This window comes from Gekko japonicus, unplaced genomic scaffold (assembly GCF_001447785.1).
Source record: "Gekko japonicus isolate JY-2015 unplaced genomic scaffold, Gekko_japonicus_V1.1 scaffold1326, whole genome shotgun sequence".
Classification (NCBI taxonomy): Eukaryota; Metazoa; Chordata; class Lepidosauria; order Squamata; family Gekkonidae; genus Gekko; species Gekko japonicus.
The window spans coordinates 26,986-52,479 of NW_015176012.1; the positions used below are offsets into that span (position 1 = coordinate 26,986).

Below are 25,494 nucleotides of genomic sequence, written 5' to 3' on the forward strand. Positions count from 1 at the left end.
AGAAGGTTACCCCTCCCCAAAAAAACAAGCCCAGAAAATACAAGAACTTAAAAAATTTAAACTGCGAATGCAACAGAACAAAACAAGCTGTATTAAGTGCGTCCTGGTAAAATAAAAGAAGTTTCCTATGAGACTCCACTGAATGCGAGTTGGCACCATTGGCACTGGTGATAGTTCCAAAGGCTTGGTGCTGCTCAGTTTGTTGCCTGTTCCTGCTAGTGTGGGGAAGCTCGAGGCTCTAAGAGTGCACAAGACTTGCTACAGGTCGCCCTACAGCCTTTTCAGACATTGCCTCTCTGTTGTTGCTCATGCGTGTCCTATCTGAGAGAACTGTAGGCCATTTTGTTGCTTGTTACTGACCACAAAACTTCTCTGTCAGAACTTGATTGTCGCAATGAGTGCTGAAGGTTGGTTTCATCTGTTTGACCTCACGCCTCCACTCTCAAAGCACCTGGATACCCCTGGCCATCATGAGGTCTCGACTGATGACCAGAAGCTGGGATTCAAGCAGCACATTCCTGCCAACACCAAAGTCATGTTGATCAGTGATATTGGTGAGCAAGGACATTGGTGCACACTGTCGTAGGGAAGGGGGGCAGAGGGTTCCACCTGAGTGGGTGGGAAGAGGGGCACAAGCCTGCATGGGAGCGGATGTTCCCCAAGTGCCCCTTCCTCTCGTGACCTCAGCTGTTCTACAAAGACCTGAGAAGGAATGTCGGGGGGATTCCTGAGTTCGTTATGTTGACCCCTTTTCTGTATTGGACTAGAACTGGAGTAAACAAGTCTGCCGTTGTCTTATCCCACTATCTAAAACTGGTCACCCACTGATTAGAAGAAGAAGAAGAAGAAGAGGAGATTGGATTTATACCCTGCCCTTCACTACCCAAAGGTGTCTCAGAGCGGCTTACAAACTCCTTTCCCTTCCCCTCCCCACAACAGACACCCTGTGAGGTGGGTGGGGCTGAGAGAGCTCTGACAGAAACTGCTTTTTCAAGGACAGCTGTGCCAGAGCTTGTGACTGACCCAAGGTCACATCAGCAGGTGCAAGTGGAGGAGTGGGGAATTAAACCCGGTTCTCCCAGATTAGAGTCCGCACACTTAACCACTACACCAAACTGGTTAAGTTGAACGGTCTGCTAATTGAGCCTTGAAGCTTATTGGGAGTATGTTTGAATAACCTTATTCTGAGCAAGCAACTTGGGTTTCTTTGGTTATGGAATGTAGCATTTTCTGAGTGCTTGAGGCAAGCTTTTTGTCTCTGTTTTTGTGCTCTCCACAGATGGAGATGGGAAGAATGAGCTAGTTGTGGGTTATACAGACCGTGTGGTGCGAGCCTTTCGCTGGGAAGACTCCTCTGAGAGTTCGGAGAATATTTCTGGGCAACTGGTACTGCTCAAGAAATGGCTGCTGGATGGACAGGTAGGAAGTGCTGTGTGCACATAATACCACCTGTGTGGAAACATGACCTTCAGAAACCAGGATGCCACAGGGACAGCGGCAAGAAGCATCCTAGCAGACAAAGCCCGCAGACTTGTGGTTGCTGTATTAGAACATCAGGAAAGTCCTGCGAGATCAGGCCTAGTGGTTCATCCAGTCCAACATCGTGTTTCCCCCAGTGGCTGACCAGATGGCCTAGAAGGCCCAGAAGTGGGGCATATCACTATGTGCCAGATTTCAAAAGAACTTCAGTATTTTCTGTAACCTGTCCTAGCAGTGCAATAACACTCTGTCAGCGTCTCCCTGGGGTCTGGACGGTCCTGGGGGTCGGGGCAGGACCAGGGTCAGAGAGGAGAAGGTTTCAGGTTGGACGTTGCCTGAGAACGCCACCCGCCAGAGTTCCTTCACGTCTATGGTCTCGGCACATACAAGTGGATTGGGTCTAAAGAACCCGCGACTCCCTCCTCGCATCCCACTGCATAGAGACCAGGTGTGTCCTCATTGGCAAGCGTCCTCGCCTCCTTTATCCTCCTTCCACCTGGCCCGCCCCACCTTCCGGGTCTTAAAGCAAACAAGCCATGGGGCTGAGGCTGACCCCAGGCTCACTTCCCCCACCACTCCTCTTCCCTGACAGGCCATCGTCCGTGTGTGTGTGTGTGTGTGTGTGTAAGTGAGCTCCCCTTCCCCCATGCCCTCCTGATCTGGTAGGGCTGCCCCTGGCTGGGTGGCACAGGAGGATCCCAGGCCCCTCAGGGAACCCTCGCAAGGACCCTTCTGTGTTTTGGCGTCGGAAGGTGGGTACTCCAGAATGGACTTCTTTGTGGGGCCGAAAGGATCCTCGCCCGCCTCGTTCCTCTCAGATTCAGTTTTGTAGAGTGAGCTCTGCGCCCCCTTTCCACAGTCTGCTGGGCTGTTGAAAGGCAGGAGGGGGTCGGGAGGAGGCCCCTCCTGACACACTCTTAATCTCTGCACCTAAAGTAGTCCATGTTCAACATCCAAAACAGCCATAACTAAGGAGCTGCACTAGTTATCAGGTATGTGAACTTGCTGTAGTATCTAGTGTGGGCTGGTAGACTGATACCTGGGTAGGGACAGTTATGTGGGCCATGGAGGTTTTCTGTGGCCAAAGAAGGAATAAAAAGTGGAGCATGAGGATGTGGTTGGCTGGAGAGGTAAAGACGTGATTCACAAAGAGACAGACCTGCCTCTCACCTTTCTTCAGCTGCTGGGGCTCAGTGTGGCAGCCTGATTTAGCTTGCATTTCTGTGATTTTAGTATTGTTGTGACTCTGGAGTCCCTCAGAAACGTGTGGAAATGTTTGGCCAGTGCTGGATGACATAATCTGCAGTGCAGGTTGTCATTCCAAGACCTACTTTAGCCAATTTCAATTCAATTCAAATACCTTTTATTGGCATACAATATTAGAAGCATTTACCAATAATACAATCCAAAAGAAATTATAAAATAGATAGTCGTGGCTATGTCAGGCCTAACTCAAGTTGTCACAAGCTAGATTTGACCATACAAAAGATGCCTGAATCATAAAATAAATTGGCCTTCTAAACTTTTAAACTTAAGTTTTTAGACTTATAAATTAAGAATCATTAATATGATCAGGGTCACTCTTCCGTTTTATAAAACCATGGAGAAACTTAGCGGTCAGTTCAATGATCTCCGGATCTTGTGAAGCAAGGAGAAATTGTACCTTGATTCTATCCGACTGGCCTGCTACCAACCTAAGGGGGGCTTCTGTAAATTTCACTCGAATGTCATTTAACAATTTACAGTGTAAGAGTACGTGCTCAACAGTTTCCATCCCTACTTTAGCCTTTTCTTTCCTGATCAGTTCTCTGTTCTTGTAGAAAGCAGGTATTTGTGCTCTGATCCCTCTTCTTCTGAAGGCAAGTGACATTCCAGCTGGCTTCCTTTCTCCCTTTCTGTGCTGGAGCAGGTGGACAGCCTCTCTGTGAATCCTGGCCCTGATGGTGCTCCCGAGATGCTCGTGTCCCAGCCTGGCTGTGGCTATGCAATTCTGCTCTGTACTTGGAAAGCAGATCACCGGCACCCAGCAGAGGGGGGGGCAGACCGTGCTGCAGCTAGCAGGTGAGTCTCCTGGAAGCCAGTGAAGCCGGCAAATGAGGCCACCCCCAGCAGCATCAGTGATTGCGGTATCTCTGCATGTAGGTTATATGTGTTGTTACTGAAATGTTTGGGAAGAACAGATTCCAAAATCATCTTGTCTCAGAACAATTTTATTTTATGTCAAACACACAAAAACAGATAAACAGATATACTTACAAACATTCAATGGGAGAATCTATCCATCTCTTTGAATTATCTGTTAAGTTATCCATACATCTCTAAGTAAAAAGTATATTTCTACACCTTATATTGTTATAAATGTTCTTGTTGTCCTCTATTTCAGTTGTGTACACACTTCATTTAATGTATTCTTCAATCCATCTGTAAAATTTTTACCATGTATTTTCAAGGTTTTCCTCTTTTTGTCCTTTCAGAATTAAAGGTTGTTTTTTTAAGTACCCGAAGGTACACCTTTATTATTTTCTTATATACCTACACACAGACATAAACAACTACAACAAACAACATATAGGCCAAGAGACTTATTACAATTTGCTACTACCTCTACATCATCACTTCATTATTCTCCAACATTTGCTAATATTCTCTAATTCCATTATTATAAATTGCTACACACTCCAATGTTAATTTTACCATATCAGCTTAATCTTTAAATCCATTCTCATTGTACCAATCATATTAAAGTTAATTTATCCATTTCAGCAGTTTCAAGTAGTTTGATTATTATTTCTTCTTTTGAAGGTGTCTCCTTTCTTCTCCAATATTTAGCATACAATATTCTAGCAGTTGTAACTACATGTAAAGTAAGATAAGAATCCTCCTTTTTACAATTTTCTTGAAGTATATTCAGTAAAAACAATTCTGGTACAAAGGGTATGTTACTTTTAAATTTTTTTTGCAATACTTCATGTATCCAAGCCCAGATTTTTTTACTTTTAGCACAAGTCCACCACATATGAAAAAAGAACCAACATTCTTTTGGCATTTCCAGCAATCATTTGACATATTGGGATAAAATTTTGACAATTTATCTGGCGTATTATACCATCTATAAAACATTTTATAAATGTTTTCTTTATAAGAGGTTGCTTTAGTAATGTTTATATTTGTTTTCCATACCTTGGACCATTGATCTAAATCGATACTGTGCCCCAAATTTTGTGCCCATTTAACCATAGAACATTTAACCACTTCATCTTGGATTTTAATTTCTAACATTATAACATACAGTTTCTTAATAAGCTTATCAGTATAAATGATTCCAAAATCATCTGACAGAACTATGCCGTGTATAGGCAGGGCTATTTTTGGGCAGGAACGCACAGGAACGGAGTTCCAGCTGGCTCCCAAGTTGGCCACGCCCAGCAGAAACTCATTAGCATAATAAGCCACACCCAACAGCAGAAACTCATTAGGATTAACTACATTCGGGGGGTGTGGCCTAACATGCAAAGGAGTTCCTGCTACAAAAAAGCCCTGGGTTTTGACAACAAACAAGGTAAACAGAATAACAAGCAAAGGTGGGTGTGGCTGGATAACCACACTTCTGGTAACATGGGGGTGCGGCCTAATGTGCTAATGAGCTGTGCTGTCAGGGGTGTGGCCTAATATGCTAATGAGTTTCTGCTGTTGGGTGTGGCCTATTATGCTACAAAAAGAGCCCTGTGTATAGGCATTGCTTAGTGGCTTTTACTTGTCAGTAGTTAAGCATTATGTCTAAAAAAGGTAGGGAGGGGTGCAAGGAGTTGTGGAGGCATCTTATTTTCCCCTCCCCCACTATTTCCTGTTTCCCTTCTCCAAAAGCCCCCATATCCCCTCCCCTTTCCCTGCTTCCTTCTTCCTACCCACCAACCAGATTATCTTTTATCTGTCTCCAATATGGAGCAATATTTATTACATTCATTTATAACCCACCTTTCCCTGCAATGGAGACCCAAGAAGCTTATATCATTCTTCTGTCATCCATTTTATCCTCAAACATTCCTGTAAGGTAAGTTAGGTTGAGAATGTGTAATTGGGCCAAGGTCACCCAGTGAGCTTCCACAGCAGAGTGGTGGTTCAAACCTGGGTCTCCCAGATCCTAGCCTGGAACTTTAACCACTGCACCACACTGGCTTTCTTGGGGCAGCTGCTGTAGAACAGTAGCAAGAAGCCGGGCCTGGGTGAGGCATGCAGGTCAAATGGTAGCAAGTCTACCATTGGTTGCTGTCAGGCCTGGCCCAGATGAATCCTCATTCACAAGTCAAAACAGTCCTGGAAAGGGCCCTGCCCATTACTGACAGAAACTAAGGCTTGAAGGTTGACAATATTGTTGTGGTTGCCTATCAGTGGCAACTGGGAATGTACACTTCTTAAAGTTACAGGTATAATATTTCTATTATATGGTGGGTAACCGCCCAGTGTGAGTGGGTGGGGGGTTTAAAAAAAAAAAAAGATTTCAGATTTTTCTGCAAACCTGCAGCATTTTCCCAGTATGCTGAAAGAGCTATCCTGTCTTTATATAGTTATAAACTCTGGATTTAAATATCCACAGATTTGGCTGTGTTGAGAATTAGATATATAAACCATAGTTAAGGTTTGGCTGCAAACCAGGATGTGAAATTATTATTTGAAGTGGGTTTGCATGAACCATGTTTTATATGAACCAGTAAATGTTACTTCTATTTTATATTTATTTATTTATTTATGAGAGTTTTATTCCACTCTCCCCCGCAAGCTGGCTCAGGGCGGGGTACAATGTACCAACAAACACATAAAAGCAATTTATATAATTTAAGATAAAATATCTCCTGTCTATCAATGCTGAGCAAACCATGGTTGAAGCAGTTTTCCCCCACGTCTCTTCAGAATGACAGCCCTGCTTGGCTAGCGTCTTTCTGTAAACATCTCTGAGAGCAAGCTGTAGTTTCACCGTGTGCTTGAATCATAATTAGGGTTAAAATGACAACCCGTGGTTAGCATTAACTAGAGTTAAGCACTATGTCTGAATTGAGGTGACCGCTCTCCTTTTTTCCAAGCCGGCTCAGATACAATGTTAGGCAGATACAATGTCCTTTTCCTTTATAAACCATGTTGAGCATTATATCCAAATAACACTGTTTAGATTTGTTTTAGCTGCTGCCAGAGAATCTAAATTGTAAATTGGTTCTCAATCCAATGCTGTTTTAGCGCTGTTTCAGTGGTATTTGTGTGTGCAAAATGAGATGTTCCTGATTAACCGATCCTGGCAGGGCAGGACGGGTCCCTGTGGGGAAGAGGCAGGGCAGAGATGGGGAGGGAACCGCGCGAGGGCAGAGCTGCACTGGGCAAGTGAGGCGTGCATTCATCGGGACATTTACATCAAAGCACGAGATTAAAACGAACAAAATTAACATTGAATCGTGTCCTGTTCCACACATTCTCTGTTGGTCATTTTTTCTGATAACAGACTGTGCTAGACTTCTGACCACTGGGATATTGTCTGGGCCTGCACTTCCCCCGTATTTGGGATGCAGGAACAGAAGGCACCGCTCCGCTTCATCCTCTTGCGCTGGAAGCCTACTCACTCCTCTGCGTTCCTGGGCAGAGTCTGTGTGGGGCAGGAGGAGGCCCGGTGCCGTTCTCCTTGCTGCAGCTTTGGCCTTCCTCTTCACGCCACCGTCACACCCAGTCAGGCCCAGATCACTCTCTGTAGGTCTGGTGACCCATCAGACTCCCCTCCGACACCACATTTCAAATGAATCAACCTTCTTCCTTTCAGCTTTCTTCACTGTCCAATGTCCACATCCATAATGGGGGGATATAGGAGGAAAGTTGTGAATTATCTTGGTCTTGGTCTCCAGCAGCAGCTCCTTACACTTCAGGTTCTTTTCTGGCTTCTTCATGGCTGCCCTTCTTCGTCTCAGTCGCCATCTGATCTCTTGATTGCACTGTAGCTTTTGATTGATGACTGAGCCAAGGAATAGAAAATCTTTAATACTTTCCAGTTCTTCATTGTCAGCCTTAAAGCTGCGTGATTCCTCAGTAGTCATTACTTTTGTCTTCTTGACGTTGGGCTGTAATCCTGCTTTAGCACTTTCTCTTCTACTAGTCACTTGCTCCGTGTTCCTTCACACTGTAAAATGGAACAAGTGGCTCGTGAATTTCTGTGTAACACTTTTGTAGTTTGGTTTGTATCGCTGGGTTCTACCTACCCTATGGACAGAAATGTCCCTGCTTCCCTTTGGGAGACACGGGAGGGGATGGGAGCAGCCCCCATATTCTAACACACAGGATTTTACCACTGCCTGGGCTTCCAGATACCCTTTTCAACTTTGGGTGTTGGTTTCTTCTAGGGAAGCCCCAGTCCGGGATGTTATTCTCCACCAGACATCGGGTAGAATTCATAACAAGAATGTTTCAACCCATCTTGTTGGCAACATTGGCAAAGGTAAGTGGCAGAAATTCTGGGCCTGGCAAAATGAGGAAATGTATGTAGATGAATTCTAGGCTCATTGCCTTATCTGTTTACATTAGTTCTAGTCTACCTTTCTCACTTGGACTCCGGGCAGATTACACAGTGTGTGTGAGTCCATACCACCAGCGGACGGGGCATTCAGTGAACGGTGCGGTAGGATTAGGGCTGTCGGATCGACCAGAAGTCTGAAAACAGAACTGCAGCAAAGCAGCGGAGTTAACGTGACGCGTTAAATGATGCCAACTGCCGTGGCAGGATTCTCATCTCAGCAAGCTGTGCCCCGTGGTACCCAGACCACAGTCCCTCACCGTTTGCCCGAGGAACTTTGTGGCTCACTTAGTACAGTGCGACTCTGTGGCCCGTGTCAGACAGCCCTCTTGCGTGGTGAGCGCAGGAGCCCTCCGGACCTCCTCGGGCCTGCTGCTCCGTGCGGGGGGTGGCACAGTCGGGGAGGCAGCGGATTTGGCCCCTGTGCCGGTTGGTACCCGCAGAAGGCCCTGCTACACGGGTGGAGCGGAGGAGGGGGGTAGGGAGGGTCCGAGGCCATGAAGGGCTTTGTCCGTGGAGCCCGGGAACAGATGGGCAGCCAGCGAAGTGCCTGCAGGATTCCGGCAGTGCTACGGGTGCTCCCTCTAGCTCCCGGTAATAGCCGGAGTTTCCAAACTGGTTTTGCAGGGAGAGCAAGGCACAGCGCACTGCAGTAGTCTAGTCTGGTTACTTTGGCGTGGCTCCAGGTGGCCAGCTCAGCCGTAGCAATGTGAGGGGCTCTCTTTTCGGCTAGGCTGAGTTGGAAGAAAGCCTTTTATGCAGCTGCATTAACTTGCTTCTCCTGTAATAATGCTGGGTCCAGTGTAACCCCAGGTCTCCCAATGGAGTCAGCTAGGGTCAGCTGAATTCCATCAGAGGTGGGGAGAACAGTGTCCGAGACCAGCCCCTTCCCAGCCAGCATTTCTTCTGTCTTTTCAGGGTTTCGTTTCAATTGTTCCCTCGTAGCCAGTTTATCACGGCAGTCAGGTCCTCTACCACGTCACCAGGGGATTGGGATAAGAATATATAGAGCTGGGTATTGTCTGCATTTTGATGGCATCCAACACCAAAGCTGTGAAGGATTTGTGCTGAGGAGAAGGGGGGATAGAATTGTGCCCTGTGGAAATCTACAGAGTAGGTCCCATACTGATGACTGCTGGTTTCCCACACCAACCCTTTGAGTCTAGTTGTGAGGAATGGTTTGAACCAGTTTAGCACATGTCCCCTGGTACCTATCTCTTTCTTCAAGCACCTTAACAAGAAGGTGTGATCTACTGTATCAAAGGCTGCAGATAAATCCTGTAAGAGCATCAGAGAGGTTTGTCTACACTCAAATGAAGGTGATCGACTAAAACTAGCAGAGCTCTCTGTCCCGTAGCCTGGCATGAAGCCAGACTTCAGCAGACGAGTTATCCAAGAAGACCTGGAGTTGGTCTGCTACAATTCTCTCCATCACTTTTCCAAGAAATGGCAGGTTAGAGACAGTATGATAATTGGCCATGTCATTTTTCTGCAGGAATGGTGTTTAAAGTAGGAGATGGATAGCTGCCTCTTTTAGCGGCTGGGCAAAGGTGCCCTGAGTTAGTGACTGGTTTATAATAGCTGTTAAGGGTTTGTTGATGTGGTTCTTGCATGATTTTAGCAGCCAGGATGGGCACAGGTCCAGAGTGCAGGTCCAGAGTGGCCTCCACCGACCCCAGGATTTTGTCAACATCCATCGCAGGAACTGGGACAAAATGATCCATGGACAGACCAGATGGTGTATTAGTCCTGTCTTCTGGTGTGTCTGTGCTACAACTGATACCCAGGTCAGAGCATATTCTCAATATTTTATCAGCAAAAAAGTTGGGGAAAGTATCACAGCTAATTGTCTCTTCTTGAGACAATAAAGCCTCAAATTTTGGCATCAGCAGTTGCTAAACTACCTTGAACACTTGTGATGGTGGGATCGCCATGTTGGTCTGAAGCAACAGAGCAAAATGTGAGTTGAGTGGCACCTTTAAGACCAACGAAGTTTTATTCAAGATATAAGCTTTTGTGTGCACACACACTGCTTCAGATACATTGAAATGGAAGTTACCAGTCCATACGTATAGGTAGAGGATGAGCAGCAAATTAGCATACAACATAATGAAGATGTGCAAGGACCAAACAGGAATAACAAGCGTAATTGGTATAGTCACCATTTCTTTGGGTTTAATTAGGGAAAATTAACACAGTGGAGCAAATAAATATATCAAAATTTGAGATTGATGTGTAAATGTACCCTTCTTAGTTGTGGGATGCTGAGAGTAATTAACTGAGACAAGGTTGTTACGCTCCACCTGTCTCCTCTCAAGCATGGAGGTAGCTTTTCTTTAAGGTGGGGTGACTGGTTGTGCAGTGTTATGTCTCCTCTGTCAACAGCCAAGAGAAATACATTCCAATCTTACCATTCCAAATTACATTACGTTCTACTATTCATTGTATTACATTTACCGTCACTATTCCAATCTACTTTTCCAAATAAGAAATACAATAAAAAGAAACAACAAAATAAAAAGGATGTATGGCCCTTTTTGGTGAGAATACAATAGTGAGGACTGAACGAGATTAGCATATGTAGTGAGATAAGAAACCAGTGTCCTTGTTTAGTCGTTGGGGTTTCATTGTTCTGAGTATCGTAATCACTTGTAATTCAGCAATTTCCCTTTCCATTCCGTTCCTGAAGCCCCTTTGCAATAAAACAGCTACTTTGAGGTCATCCACTGAACGTCCTGGAAGGCCGAAGTGTTCCCCTACAGGTTTCTCAGTCTTGTGTTTCTTGATGTCAGATTTGTGTCCATTTATCCTGGCGTACCTGTTTGCCCTGTGTCGGGAACGGAAGGGCATTGTTGGAATTTAATGGCATAAACAATGTTAGAAGTTGAGCAAGTGAATGAGCCTGAGATGGCGTAGTTGATGTTGTTAGGTCCGGTGATTGTGTTGTCTGGGTGTATGTAGCACTAAAGTTGGCATCTGGGTTTATTGCAAGCTCTGGTCCCAGTGTCCATGTTCAAGTTACATGCTGAAGAAATGAGCAGTGACTCATGAAAACTCATACCCTGCCACATATTTTGTTAGTTTTTAAGGTGCTACTGGACTCTTGCTCTTTTCTATTATTGTGGATGAGGAGTTGTTTAAGATTGGGGGGCTGTCTGTGTGCAAGAAAAGATTTCCCCCCCAGTGTTTGTGAAAGAGAGCTGTCATTATTTAGTAGAGATTGTAAGTCATTGATGATGCATTGAACTGTTTTGAGTTGAGAGCCAAATGTGACTACTAGTAGTGTTCTGTTATTGTCTCTTTTGGCCCTGTCTCCTAGTAGCCTTTCTCTGGGTATCATTCTGGCTTTATTAATTTGTTTCTGTTAATCTGTTTCTTGACTTCATCAGGTGGATATTTTAGTTCCAAAAAGGTTTGTTGTAGATCCCTCTGGTGAGAATCTCTGTAGGACTGGAACAGATGTGGTTGTAGTGTACAGCCTGACTGTAGAGTAGACAGTAGATTGTTTGGTATGTTTAGGATGGTAGCTGGATGCTGTTAGTTACCTCCATGCTTGAGAGGAGACAGATGAAGCATAACAACAAGGTCTCAGTTAATTACTCTCAGAATTCCACAATTAAGATGGGTACATTTACACATCAGTCTCAAATTTTGATATATTTATTTACTTCACTATGTTTTCCCAAAAAAACTGAATCCAAACAAATGGTGACCATATAAACCAGGGATGGCTAAACTGTGGCTCAGGAGCCGTATGCGGCTCTTTCACACACATTGTGCGGCTCCTGGCAGGCTTCCCATCTATTTGCTTTCTTTCTTTCTCTCTTTCCTTTTGTCTCTCTTCCTTCCTTCCTCCCCCTCCTTTCCCCATCTATTTGCTTGCTTTGTTTATCTCTCTTTCATTCTTTCTTTCCACCTTTTTAATTCTTTCTTTCCATCTCTCTCTCTCTCTCTCTCTCTCAGACAAATGTCATAGCAAACAAATATCATTATAAATATGTTTTTACCCGTTTTGTTTTTATTTTTGGCAGTCTCATTTAATGTTAATAAAAAACAAATTTCCATGTTTCTCAATAAAAAGGTGTGTGTAATATTTGTTCACATCTTGCGGCTCTCAAACATCTGACGTTTATTCTGTATGGCTCTTACATTAAGCAAGTTTGGCCACCCCTGATATAAACTAAGCTTGTTATTCCTGTTTGGTCCTTACATCTGTTAAACACCTTTATTATGCTGTATGTTAATTTGCTGTTCACCTGTATGTATGGACTGGTAACTTCCATTTCAATGTATCTGATGAAGTGTTTGTGCACACGAAATCTGACATCTTGAATAAAGTTTTGTTGTGCCACTGGACTCAAACTTTGTTCAGTTGAGATGTTGTGAGCTAGTTTGTTTTTTTAAACAACATTTTATTGAATTTCAACAGGTTTTATAAAGCAGAAACAGTTTTTACACAGGTATAACGACAATAAGAACATTAACACTAGTATCGACTATGAGAGGTGAATGACAACACTGCCTATGTAAGAAAGAAAAAAGAGAACTCCAAACCTAATAACTTCATGAACCAGTAGCAGTAGTTTCCGGATCTTATAAAAGCATTACCTCAGTATTATGCAGAGCCCATTTTCACAAATAAACTTATCTGCTTCTACTTTTTCTAAGAAAGGAAACCATTTGTCTAATGGGTCTAGCATTAGCCTCATCATTACTGTTCTATCCGAATACACCGCACACTTTTCTAGGGTAAAATAATCCCATACTTTGCTTAACCACTGGTCTAGTGTGGGGGGCTTTTCATTTTTCCAATACTGAGCAATGGTTGCTTTCGCCGCTGTTAATAAAGTTAGAATCAGATCTTTACGGATCCTGGGGATCTGCACCTCATCTAAAAAGTTCATTGCTTTCGCCGCTGTCAATAGAGTTAAAATCAGATCTGTACGGATTCTGGGGATCTGAGCCTCTTCCAAAAGGTTTAGCAGAATAATGGCTGGATCCATGGGGATACTGCAGCCTGTAAAGTATTTTATGAATTGCAGTATTTGTTTCCAGAAATTCTGGACGTGGACACATTCCCACCACATGTGAATAAAAGAACCCTTAGAACCACATTTCTTCCAGCATAATGGGTTTATGGTAGAGAACAGATGTGAGCTAGTTGACGGTATAGCAGCAGAGTATAGGATAATAACATTTGCTGCCATAACAGCCACTTCACAGGTATTCCAGTGGGTTCTATAGCATAATCTGTCAGATTTGGTATGGGTACGTTCAAGGACTCATAGCCACAACTCCATCTAGCCAGTCTCCGTTCTAGCATTTGATCCTGAAGCTTGGAGACAGTTGAGTAGGTACCCTGGAACTTCAGGGCAGTAGGAACTCCTGTGTCCTCCTAACCCTGCCCCACTCCCTCTGGTGCACTCTTGAGCTTCCTGGTGCCCAGTCTTGCCCATGCCATTCAAGCCCCCTGCTATTCTCTGTGGCCTCCTACTTCTGCCCTCTTTTTTTGCCTAGTTGAGGCCAAAAAGACACACCCTGGCTGATAAATACATCCCAGGATTTCAATAATAAAAACACTTAGCATTCATTATACTACTTGTTTAGCCTGGAGAGGAGGTGACCTTGTCCCATCCCAAGATACGTGAATGTTTACCCCTCTTCGTCACTGGTGTTGTGCAATGCCAGCTGCATTAATAATAAGACCAAGATACCGCACGACTATCGAGCAGTAAAGAAGAAGAAGAAAAAATAGCAGTAAAGAATATGGACCTGGCTTGTGTGACCAAGACCTGGGTGAGGGAAGGCGAGACTGTTGCCCTACAAGAACTGACCCCCCCCCCAGTTTTTCAGTCCCTCACCAGTCACGAACTCAGGAGGGGGGGTTGCTTTACTCATCCAGGAGGGTTTCTCCTTCAGGCCACTCTCCGTGCCAAAGATCGCAGGTATTGATTGTGTTGGCTTGGTGTGGGATGCTGTTTGGTGTACTGACTGCCTAGTGCACCAGCAGACAGCCTGCAGAGCCTGTTGAAGGTGGTGGCTCAGTGGGTCTTGGAGTTCCCAAGACTACTGGTTCTTGGGGACTTCAGCGTCCATGTAGATGGAGCCGCCACCACCAGTCAGGCTTTGGACCTGGGGGCTCTGGGGATTTCCCAGGTTATATCAGGACGCACACATCAAGCAGACCACACCCAGGATCTGATCTTTGGCCTGAGGATGAAAGAATGTGGATCCGGCCTCAAGGGAAGAGGTCCCAGGTCAGACCATTTGGTCCTGGGTGTCTCAGCCCCTGCGACCAGAGCAGGACGGGTTCAACTGCACTCCATAGATCGCAGTGATCCAGAGCCCGTGGTGGCAACAGGCAACCCAACAGAAGAACCAGTGATCAGCGGCAATGAATCGATGTGGGATTGCTCCCTTGCACCATGGTGGTGGTGGCAGCAGCTGCAGACGTGACTACAGGAGGCGAGCCAGCGACGCTGGGCAAACCCTGGCAGCCACAGCTCCCGCAGACTCCCACAGGCCTCTTGGGCTTCAGAAGGGAGCTTGAGTCCGTGAAGGCGGCCGGGATGGCGCTGTGAGACCCACCAGACTTCCCAGCCACAGGAACCCAGCGAGGATGACGAAGAAGGTGCTGGCCTGCTGGGAGCCTCCCCCAAGAGGCACCTTAGTAGGCACCCGGTGGTTCAGGGGAAATGTGGGCTGGTTGGGAGGCCAGGGGGGGAAAAAACCCCTCCACAGCACAGGAGTCCTTTAGGAGAGAGGACAGGAGAGAGGACTCTTCCTCACCCCTCTATGCCCACTGTGAAGGTCCTCCAGAAACAATTGGGAGCTCACCTTGCTGAGTCTAGTCTCCAGGAAGGGATGTAGGACTGCAGAGGACTCTGGAATGGGCAGGAGAAATGGTGGAGGCCTAATGACTAAATGACTCTTCCTCCTCCTCCTCAGACAAGGAGGGGGGAGAACTCTCTGAGGCAGAGGAGGTAACCTCAGTACAAACCAGGGTTTCCAGCCAGGAATTGTACACACGTCTGCTCCCTAAGGTTTAGAGCGCATTAGAAATCTCCAAACCTAAAGGAAATGATGAACCTGACACAGAATTTCCATCTGAATCAGGAAGGTTCATGCCAAAGCTTTCTTCACCACAGGCAGGGATACCTCTCCCAGCAGCCTTCTATAACATTATGAAAGCAGAATGGGAAAAGTAGTTGTTGTAGATTTTCCGGGCTGTATGGCCGTGGTCTTGGCATTGTAGGACCTGATGTTTCACCAGCAGGTGTGACTGGCATCCTCAGAGGTATCACACAGAAAGATGGTGTACTCTCTGTGTCAAGTGAGAAGAAAAATGATAGGCAGGTAATTTCTATCTACTCAGGAAGGTGGGGTAGGGCTGAGTCATTATCTTGTAGGAGTTTCCCAAACTGTGACATGCTAATGGAGGAGCTTTCCTGAGGAGGTTCTTTTGCATAAAATTGACAATGCAAACAGATATGTGAAACTACAGTGGCAAAGTCTAGCTGTATATACTATATTATTATATCTCCCATGGAAGATTGCTGATGGTATTGCATTGAATCTTGCTAGAGAAAAGGCTCTGCGCTGTTGTGGTGCTTGTATATCAGATACGTATGGGGCCATTCGGTCTACCGTGAGGGGAATCTCAAAGTTCAGAAGGGGGCAAGATTTGTTGGCTAAGCTGTATAGCCTTTGTGTTTCAGTGAGTCCAATGGGATACCCATGGCAGTTATTTTGTTCTCAATTTGTGGTAGCCAGTTAGACATGTTTGACTCCGTGAGCATTTGCTGTGTAAGGCTCCCTTGGTCTACATTGTAATGTAAACGTAGCCAGTATTTTACTGTCCTAAGCCACGCACCAGATTCCACAGAATTTAACCCAGTTGCTAAACAGAAGGCTGCATAAGGTACACAGCGCAGCATTCTCATGATCTTTCACAGAAATTTAGATTGAACATGTTCTGTTGTGCCATTAAGTGCGCTTATCCATATTGGAAGACCGTACATGAGTTGTGGAATTACTTTGGACTTGAAGACTTTTAATGCAGCTGGTATGAATTGATTGCCTCTGGTGTAGAAGAATCTGGAAATGGCAGAAGCATTGCTGTTGGCCATATTTATTGCTGGATTACGTTGCACAGACCAAGATGCATTATACTGGAAGTGCAGACCTAAGTATCTAAAATTTTTAACTAGTTCAATTGGTTTGCCTCCAATTGTCCATTTGAATGGTTTCCAAGTTTTGGAAAAGACAAGTATTTTGGATTTTTCATAGTTTAAAGGTTAAATATTTGTTATAAAATATGAAAGACATCTATTTAGTGAGCGCTTTAAACCAACTTTGGAGCAGGACAATAGTACCGTGTCGTCCACACATAATCGTAGAGGGACATGGACAGAACCCAGTTTACGGGCATGGCAATCAACAGCTTCGAGGTAAGGGGAGAGATCATTAAGGAGCGGGTTAAATAGAAAGGGTGCTAATATACAGCCTTGTTTGACTCCTTTATTTGACGGGGTTTTTGAAGCTAATTTCCCTGTCAGTGAACATTTGATGTGACATTTTGTTGATGTGTATAGCTTTTTTTATAAGGTTAAGGAGTCTCTTATCTATGTTTAGTTGTTGAAGTTTAGCCCAGAGGAGTTCCCTGTCGATTGAATTGAATGCCCCTTTAAGATCTATGAAGGCAGCGTATAATTTTACATTGCTTCTTTTAACATATGTATAAATCAGGTGCTCTAATACAATGCAGTGGTCTAAAGTAGTTTTCCCTTTACAAAATCCCAGCTGTTCCGGGCCTAAGACTCTCCGTCCGGTCATCCATATGGTCAGCTTAGATAGTAAATGTTTGGCAGACAGTTTGCCCATAATGGAAAGCAGGCTGATTGGTCTATAGTTGGAAGGAATTGAGCAACCACCTTTTTTGTAATTGGGACCACAATTGCATTTAACCATGCATGAGGAATAAGGCCAGAATTGAGGTTAGACCTTCAGTGGGGAGAACTTGGTGGAGAGGCCTGTTTCAGCCTCACCAGAGCCCTCCTCACGGGCCTTTCCCTGGAGCAGGAGATGAGATGGAGCTTCCCATCATTCTCAGGGAATCCGTTGATTCTTCCGGTCCTGGTAGGCTGTGGGGAGCCTCCTTGATCTCTTGTCTTCCCCCACTTTTCAGGATTCTCTCTTCCCCAGGTCACACCAAGGGGCAGCAATCCAATATGGTTACTGTGTGATTTTTTTTTTTTAAGTGGTGACTTGTTTGTGGTCCAAGGGCTATAAACAAACTTGCAGCAGTTTTAAGTGCACACTGTTCTGCTGTATGACAGAGAATTGTGAAGATCTGGATTGTCCAGTGTCAGTGAACTCTGAACTCTGTTCTCAGGCGTGGTCCTCCACCCTGTTCTTACATCTTGAGCTCTTCCAGTCTGTCCGTCATGCTCTTTCTTGAAATGTTCTGCTGTACAAATTCTTCCAGCAACCGAAGGATCTGGTAAGGATTAGTACTTTGCTTGAGAAACAGTAGAAACAGTGAAATTATTTTTGACTTCTTCTGGAATAGAAATTAGAATGTCGGATTTGCTGATCTTTATACCTTCCCTTCTGTGCTGAAGGAGAGACAGCATACACAAAATTAAAAGCCGTAATTAAGTCCGTGGAAAGCACAATGCAGATGGGAAGGTGACACGTAGACATGTCAACTGACGTCCTTCCAAAGACATGAGTTCTCTCGCTGCTGCTGCTGCTTGCTGTTGTGTCATGCTAAGGGATGGGACACTGTTGAGAGGGATTCTTCCGTTCACTGACCCTCCAGATGTAGAAGGCGTTGACTGTGCAGCTTCCACAACTCTGCCTCCTTGTGTTCTGTTTCTTTAGGGGGCACCCAGCAGCACAGTGGCTCGGGTCTCTTTGCACTCTGCACGTTGGACGGTAAGCCCTCCTGATTACCTGGGAACAAGCAGAGGGGAGGGGTTTGGTAGGCTGGGGAGACCACAGTTCATAGTATCTTATCAGCGTTCTGTTTGGCATAACGTATGAAGGGCCTCCTTGACCCATACTAGCCCGAGATGATCAGAGCTTAGAAGCTGAGCAGGGTTGGCCAGAGCTAGTACTTGGATGGGAGACCACCAAGGAAGTCCAGGGTCGCCACGCAGAGGCCACCACCACCAATCCACCTCTGCTTGTCTCTTGCCTTCAAAACCACATGAGATTACCAAAAGTTGGTTGCGACCAATGTTCCCTCTAAGCTGTGGAGTCTTGTGAGCAGAAATTCTACTTTGTGAGCTACGGGTGTTAAAGTTGTGAGCGAGCGATTTGGCTCCTGCATAGATTAGTTTGCTCTGGAACTATCTTTCCTGAGCTAAGACAAAAATGCATGAGCCGGAGGCTAAAAAACTGTGAGCCAGCTCACACTAACTCAGCTTAGAGAGAACACTGGTTGCGACTTGACAGCAGTTTTCACCACCATTCATTCTTGGCCCTGGCCTGGATGGCCTCAGTTAGCCTGACCTTGTCAGATGTTGGAAGCTAAGCAGAATTGGCCCGGTTGGTATGTTGTTAGCTCCCGTTAATATATTGTTGCAACACCAGACAGGGGCAGTGCGTTTCCATGTGTTTTGTGCGCAGTAACTCATTGCTCTTGCTGGTCCCTGTCAAGGGTCCCCAGGCCAGGGCCAAAGATCTTTGTTTTAAGGGCTGCAGGACACAAAATTACAAAACCCTGGGGTGGGGCTCCTGACACACCAGTCTGGTAGCTGCCACCAGCCTTTTAGAAGAAGAAGAAGAAGAAGAAGAAGAAGAAGAAGAGATTGGATCCCTGGGTGGTGATAGAAAGCTAACTGCTAGGCAGATGATCAAAGAGGTGGTCTGACCAGGGAGAAAGGAAACGAAACCTGTCTGCACCTAGGCCCTTTCCCACAGGTGAAGATCATGAACCTTAATTGGATGGGATGTGGCTAATGGGGAGTTGGTGCTAGGCTCTGGTCTCCTCTCTGCAGCTGGGTGTTATCTACAAACTCACGTCAGCTTGCTCTAGTTTAGCAATGTAATTTCTGAATTCTATTAACCCAAAAGCAGGCCGCAGTTCAAGCCTGAACCAAACTTTGAATCAGAACGAGAAATTTGGGGAACCAATTTCTTTACACTCCCGTTTTGCCAAAAATTTTACATTCCCCATAGAGATTTTAGGCAAAGAATTGGGGTGGGGCCAGATGTTTCCTGCCGGTGCATTCTCTCTCATGCTTATATGTGAAGTTTTGGTACCAGTGGATTCAATCTTCACACACACACACACACCCCTAATATATCACCACCCATATCATAAGCATGCATTCCGACAACCCTTAAATGATACATAGAGCGCTCATTTAATTGGATGTCAATACCAGGAAAGGGTTCGTGTGTTGGAACTTTTAGGGGGAGTTGTGGCTGACTCCCTGGTTTTCTAGGAGGGCAAGAAGTGGTTTTATCTGACACACCTGTTGAGAAAACGGGGGACGCTCTCATGCTAGGACAGGCTCCAAGTGCAGGGAACTGCCAAAGCAGGTAATTGCAACCCAGACAACCAGTGAAGAAGCAGTGCTGGAAGTGTTGCACAAGTAAGGTTCAAGGAACTGCTGGAGTTAATGTCTATGTTTCCTGTGGAATGCAGCCTTGTATTGTCCTACCAGGCATTGTGCTCTTAGGAGACCCCTTCTCCAGGGGTCCTGGGAGTGGGGCAGTCCTTCCTCCTGGGATTACAGCCCCTCCTCCTCTCTGAAGGCTGACAGTTTTGATCCCAGAGGGGAGGGGCTTGTTCCTTGGATTCCCAGTCTTACCGGCCTGGCCTTCTGAGCGGGACACGCTTCAACAGTGCTGAGAGCACAGCGATCCCAGAAGACAGAAGAAAAAAGAAGAGGCAGCTTAGGAAGGGAAGCCATTTTGCCTCAACCCCTCCAAGTGGTGGCATTGATTAATGCAGCTTAACGAGGTCCAACAGAGCAGGGAAAACTCCTGCAACCGCGGAAAGACACAGAGCCAATGACCTGTAGCATGAAAGATCTTTCCTTCAAAACAGCCTTCCTAGTGAGCATTACATCAGCTAGGAGGGTTTCGGAACTGCAAGCCTTATCCATTGATAAGGAACTGTGTGTGTGTGTCATAATGTTTCTATCTGGACAGGACCAAACCCTTGAGAGCCACCCATGCCTTATTCATTTCTTTTAGGAAATCCTCATTAGGCAAGAGGATTTCAACCTCCACCCTGAGTAGATGGCTGAGGTGGCGGGAGGCGGAGCCACCACAGAGCTTTTCCTTCCTTGGAGACGATCTGTAGGACCATTCATGTACAAGACACTACTGAATTGATAACTTGGCCTATGCGGAGGCAGCCTTCAGTAGATAGAAGGGTCTTGCAGCATGCCATGTAGACCGAGAAGCTGCTGGACCCACCCTGGGAGACACTGCTTTTCTTAAGGCCCAGGAGCAAGGGCTGCCCCACTGCCGGGACCACTGAAGGATGGAAGATTTGCCTTCACTCACCGTGAAGCTTCCTTCTCAGTGGTTTGGGGGTGGGGTAGTCCTCCCCGCCCTTTAGGGATTGGCAGCTTCAGGGGTCTTGGGGTGTCAGGAGTTGAATGGGCCCAGGACTCCGTATCCTTGGTGTGGTACAAGCAGACATGCCAAATGAGCTGGGAAGTAAGGAAATTATTCAGAACGGTGGTCGGGTTTCCGGCGAGGTTATACTGCGAACCTCCGACCTTCTGCTTTAATTAAAGGATACAAGTGAAGGGTTAGGAACGTGTTCCCCATGAAGGGAAGTGTGTTTTTTGTCTTTGCACATAGTTTGAAACAGGGAGTCACGGCTTGGAGAACGGCTCCAGGGAATTCAGGGAACAAGCCCCTCCCCTCTGGGATCAAAATTGTTGGCCGGCCCCCTGCCTTCAGAGAGGAGGAGCCGTGATCCCAGGACTGCCCCCACCTCACGGTAAGTGAGGACAAACCTTCCGTTTTCCTCACGGTCTCTCTTGCGGGTACAAACTCCACTGCAGAACTCGGCAGAGCACTGATCTGGGAACGGACAGTCTTCTGCAGTCAGCTCCTTGCATCACAGGTTTCGAAGTTGATTGTGAAGGTTTTCATTTGTGTCCTGTTACAGCTGGCTCACACCTCCTTCTCTCTCCTCCCCCCCCCCATACAGGAACTCTGAAGCTGATGGAAAGGGCGGATAAGCTGCTGTGGTCAGTGCAGGTCGACCACCAGCTTTTTGCTCTAGAAAAACTGGATGTTACCGTGAGTTCTGTTCCAGGGTTTTTTCCCAGGCGAGTGGGGGTTGGGGCTGGGCAGAAGACTTCTGATCAGTGGCTGGGGACAGAGGTGAACCAGGCTGCCTGTCGGAAGAGGAGGGGCAGATCCAGCGGTCCCTCTTAGCCGCCTTCCCGGAAGAGCTGCCGCCTGCTCGGTGCTCTGGCCTCCCTCAACTCAGGCAGCAAGGATGTGGTGTCTCTTCCCCCCCCGATATTGAAAAGGAGCAGGGGCTGCTGCTCCGTGGGTGGGGAGTGGGCTGCTGTGGTGGCAGCAGCAGCAGCGTTCCCTTTGGGAGGAGGCAGACCGGCAGGGCCCTGCAAGCAGACCAGAAAGGTCCAGCAACTGCCATGAATGGGCAATGGAGACCACACCTCTTTCTCTTGGCAATGTGGGAGGGGGCAGTTTCTGATCCATAGCTGTTCTTCTTCTGTATTTGTAAAAGTGCCAAAAATAGATTGCAGTTAGGAGGAACGTATCAGAGGGGATTTGGTTGATAACGCATCAGTCTGGATCAGGGTTTCCTACATAAAAGTTCACTTTTGCTGAGTGTTATGACCTTAATGAGGCGGCTGAGCAGGATGCTCCCTCCTCCCCTGCCAGACAGTGGATCTGGGGGGCTGCAGACGGCCGCCTCTCACCGCTGGTCCGCGAGTCCTGCTTACGGAATCCTGAATCCTTTCTCATCCAGTGAGTGGAAGGGAAGGTCCAGGTGAAGAGCTCCTCTACTTGTACAAAGGCAGCCAGTCACCTGTCCTCCTATCGCAGTGGCAGACATGGGAGGCACTGGGGGAGGATCACGAACCTAAATATCCTTGACAGAACCACAATTAGGCCCTCATGAATGAACAAACTACAGAAAGTCGTTTATAAAAACTTTCATGAAACGTTACATTAATATGTTGTCTCTCACAATACAGGTTACAAATTGATAATTGAAAATACAAATTGAGAGCCAGTTCGGTGTAGTGGTTAGGAGCGAGGACTCTAATCTGGGAGAACCGGGTTTGATTCCCCCACTCCTCCACATGGCAGCTGTTGGGGTGACCTTGGGTCAGTCACACGTTCTCTCAGAGCTGACCTCTCAAGGGTAGTTTCTGTCAAGAGCTCTCTCAGCCCCACCTATCTCACAGGGGGTGTCTGTTGTGGGGAGGGGAAGGGAACGGAGATTGTAAGCCCCTCTGAGACTCCTTTGGGTGGTGAAGGAGTCTCAAAAGCTCAAAAAATATATTCCCTTCCCTAATCCATGATGAGATATCTTTTGCGCTATAATGCGTCTTAATTAAAAGTTACCTTTAGATAGATTTTTCATGAAAGATCATTTTAGCAAAAATCTATTTAATGGTTTTATTTAAAAAATGATTTTTTAATCTACCCTGATGTGTATAGAGGTGTGCTATGATTGTAACACATGCACAGAAGAGCTGAGAACCAAGATGTTAGGCTTAAAACGGAAGAGAAAGATCCATAAGCAAAACAGGACAATGCCAAGCACTTGGTAAAGGCTGAATGACTGTTTTAGTAGACGGGGTAGATTAGCAGGATGAATTGTAGAAATAATAGCAAGAGAACTCAGCCAGAGCCATGGAAAATGTGAGCTGCCAAGTGAAAGATCAGACATCGTGCCCAAGCTCTTAACTCCCTGAGAAGGAAGCAGAACGACTGAGAGAAAGTGACGGTTCAGGGGGGACCTGTAATGAGTTCTGTTGATTAAGCCTGAGCCAGTTGTTTGATATGCCGGCAAGAGTCCTCGCAGGACACGTGTGGATGCTCTCGTCAGGAGAGGAGGAGAAGCAGGAGGGGAGAGCTGGACCACATTGCCATAGTGATGAAAGCACAAGCCCAAAAGGGGGAGGAGGGAAGAGAGGGTGGGGTGGGTGACTCATGAGGAGCTCCACAGAGGAAGGGAATGAGCCCCAGTCCCTCTGCCCCGCTGAGCCCACGTCTCCCCTCGGCTGCCACCCCCTTATCCTTCCCTCCCCCTGCTGCTGCCGCTGCCACCGTGTCTTCCCGCACCGCCGCTGCCGCCTTCCCACACCCTTGTTCCCTCCCCAGTGCCCTCCCCGGCGCAGTGCCTTCCTTCCCTCAGTCCTCCTGCTGCCACTTTCTCCCTCTCCCTTTAGCTGACCCTTATTTTTTAAAAAGAGGGTTGTAAAGCTGATTTGCTTCTCATCATTTCTGTGGAGCTTCTGTGTAAAGCCGTCGAGAAGCCATTTGTGGCTTCTGAGTAGGCTGACATCCTGCGCTATATTTCCTCTGTCCAAGCGGCTCAGTGCTGATGGAGCAGAGTCCTGAGCCAGTGCCTGACTTCTGCCGCTGCGTGGGTGAGAGTGAACACGCTGACACAGAAACCCAGCGGCAGAGGTGATTCTGGCTGCAGAGGTCCCACATTTGAGGGGATTCAGGTGACCCAGTTTACAACCTTGGAGTTCTGCTTGGCCCAGCATTACTGCTGGAGAAGCAAGAGTTCAACTACTGTTTGCCCCCCTCTCCCCATTTTGCAGGCTGCCGTGCTTGTCGGTGCGATTGTTGAGCTAGCTTTTTTTGCATCAACGCTTCTGATTAGGGGCTAAGTTGTTAGTCCTGCTTCTGGATGGATGCGGGAATGGGTATCCATTGTAGGCGTGTGGGCTTCTGGGATTTCCAATACGTCACAGAGAGCTGTGCTGATTAGATACTCTGATCTCTTCCAGGGAAATGGCCATGAGGAGGTGATTGCTTGTGCTTGGGATGGTCAGACGTATATCATAGACCACAGCCGGACCGTTGCCAGGTTCCAGGTGGATGAAAATGTGAGCGCCTTCTGTGCAGGTGAGTTGCTTAAGTGCTTGGCAGACCGAGAGCCCAGGTCAGAACTTTGCTCTGTGTTCTTTGCTCAGAACTTTGTACTCTGAAGGGATGCTTTGGATCAAGGGTAGCAGAGGTCTCTGTTAAAAACCTTGGAGAGCTGCTGTGAGTTGAAGTAGACAGTTACTGGCACAGACGGACCACCGGCCTCACTCAGGAGGAAGGCCGTTTCACATGCTCACGAGCAAAAGGCTACAACAGTAATCTTCTACTATTAGCCAGAGTGCCTATATCAGCTTTCCTGCATAAAGTCCCACATTCAGCCCCTGGCATTTCTGTGCTGAAAAATACCTTCTTTTGCCTATTATCTAGGGGTGCACAATTTTTTTTTTTTACTGGCATTTTTCAGTTTGGGTCTTTTGGTATGGTATTTAGGTCAGGGATTTTTTGGAAATCCTGAAATTTTTCGGGTCCAATAGACCCGAGCTGACAAATGCCAGTAAAAAAAATACCAGACCTCTCCTGGGGCTGGCTTGCCTTCTCCTGCAGCCTGGTTCAAACTGAGCTGCACCAGCGCGGAGCGATTGGCTTCCCTGCAGGCACAGCCGATCTCAGCTAGGCTGCCATCCTCCGCCGCCTGGTTTAAACCCGGGCAGCCTGAGGAGGCAGTGCAGAGCTGCACCCGGGGGAAACCATCGGCTCCCCACAGGCACAGCTACCCCAGCTGGGCTTCCCTCTTCGGCCGCCTGGTTTACACCAGGTGGCAAGAGAAGGCAGCACAGAGCCGTGCCACTGGGGGGCTCTCCACTCCCCACCCGCCCAGCGGATCTTGGGGTTTGAACTGGGCTGCAAGGGAAGCCAGCCACGGCCACCCCGGCTGATCCTTGTGCTGACCTCTGCAGTCCCTTTAAAGTTTAAAGGGATTGCATGAGCCTGCCTGACAGGCAGCTGAGAGGCAGGAGCAACCTGCTCCCACCTCTCCACTGTTTGCAGATGTACCCGAAATCCCCAGATATATCCGGGATTTTCTTGGAATCCACCACCACCCCCGGCCCCGTTTTCCCGAGATAACACGGATACGTTTGGGAGGCCAAGTATATTTTCAGCTTGGGTAGATCCAAATGCAGGCCCCTGCTAACATCTTGGATGATGCTAGGTTAGGTAGATCAGTAACTGGAAAGCCCAACCCTTGCTTCTCCTTCTCCTTCTGTGATGTGAAAGAAAAGTCCAATAGAGCATCAAACTCTGGCATGGCTACTTTTTTGGCATGCTAGGGGTCAAGACTTTGACCCTGCTTAGGTTATATCCAAGGGTGGCTTTGAAGGGTGTGAATCTCTCCTCCCAGTCTAGAGGGATACGTGGTTTCTTTGCTGTGCATTTGCTTTAGGGAGCCA

The 25,494-nt window shown here is 46.8% G+C and overlaps 1 protein-coding gene across 1 annotated transcript in view; it reads left to right on the forward strand.

Annotated features, from left to right (window-relative positions):
* The window catches only part of ITFG2 (integrin alpha FG-GAP repeat containing 2), a 39,791-nt gene that overhangs the window by 8,861 nt on the left and 5,436 nt on the right, over positions 1–25,494 (forward strand). The window contains exons 4-10 of the mRNA XM_015426537.1: positions 380–554; positions 1,280–1,419; positions 3,389–3,540; positions 7,854–7,948; positions 17,909–17,962; positions 21,210–21,301; positions 24,007–24,124. Of these exons, the coding sequence (XP_015282023.1) occupies positions 380–554; positions 1,280–1,419; positions 3,389–3,540; positions 7,854–7,948; positions 17,909–17,962; positions 21,210–21,301; positions 24,007–24,124 (826 nt within the window). The remainder of the gene's footprint in view (positions 1–379; positions 555–1,279; positions 1,420–3,388; positions 3,541–7,853; positions 7,949–17,908; positions 17,963–21,209; positions 21,302–24,006; positions 24,125–25,494) is intronic.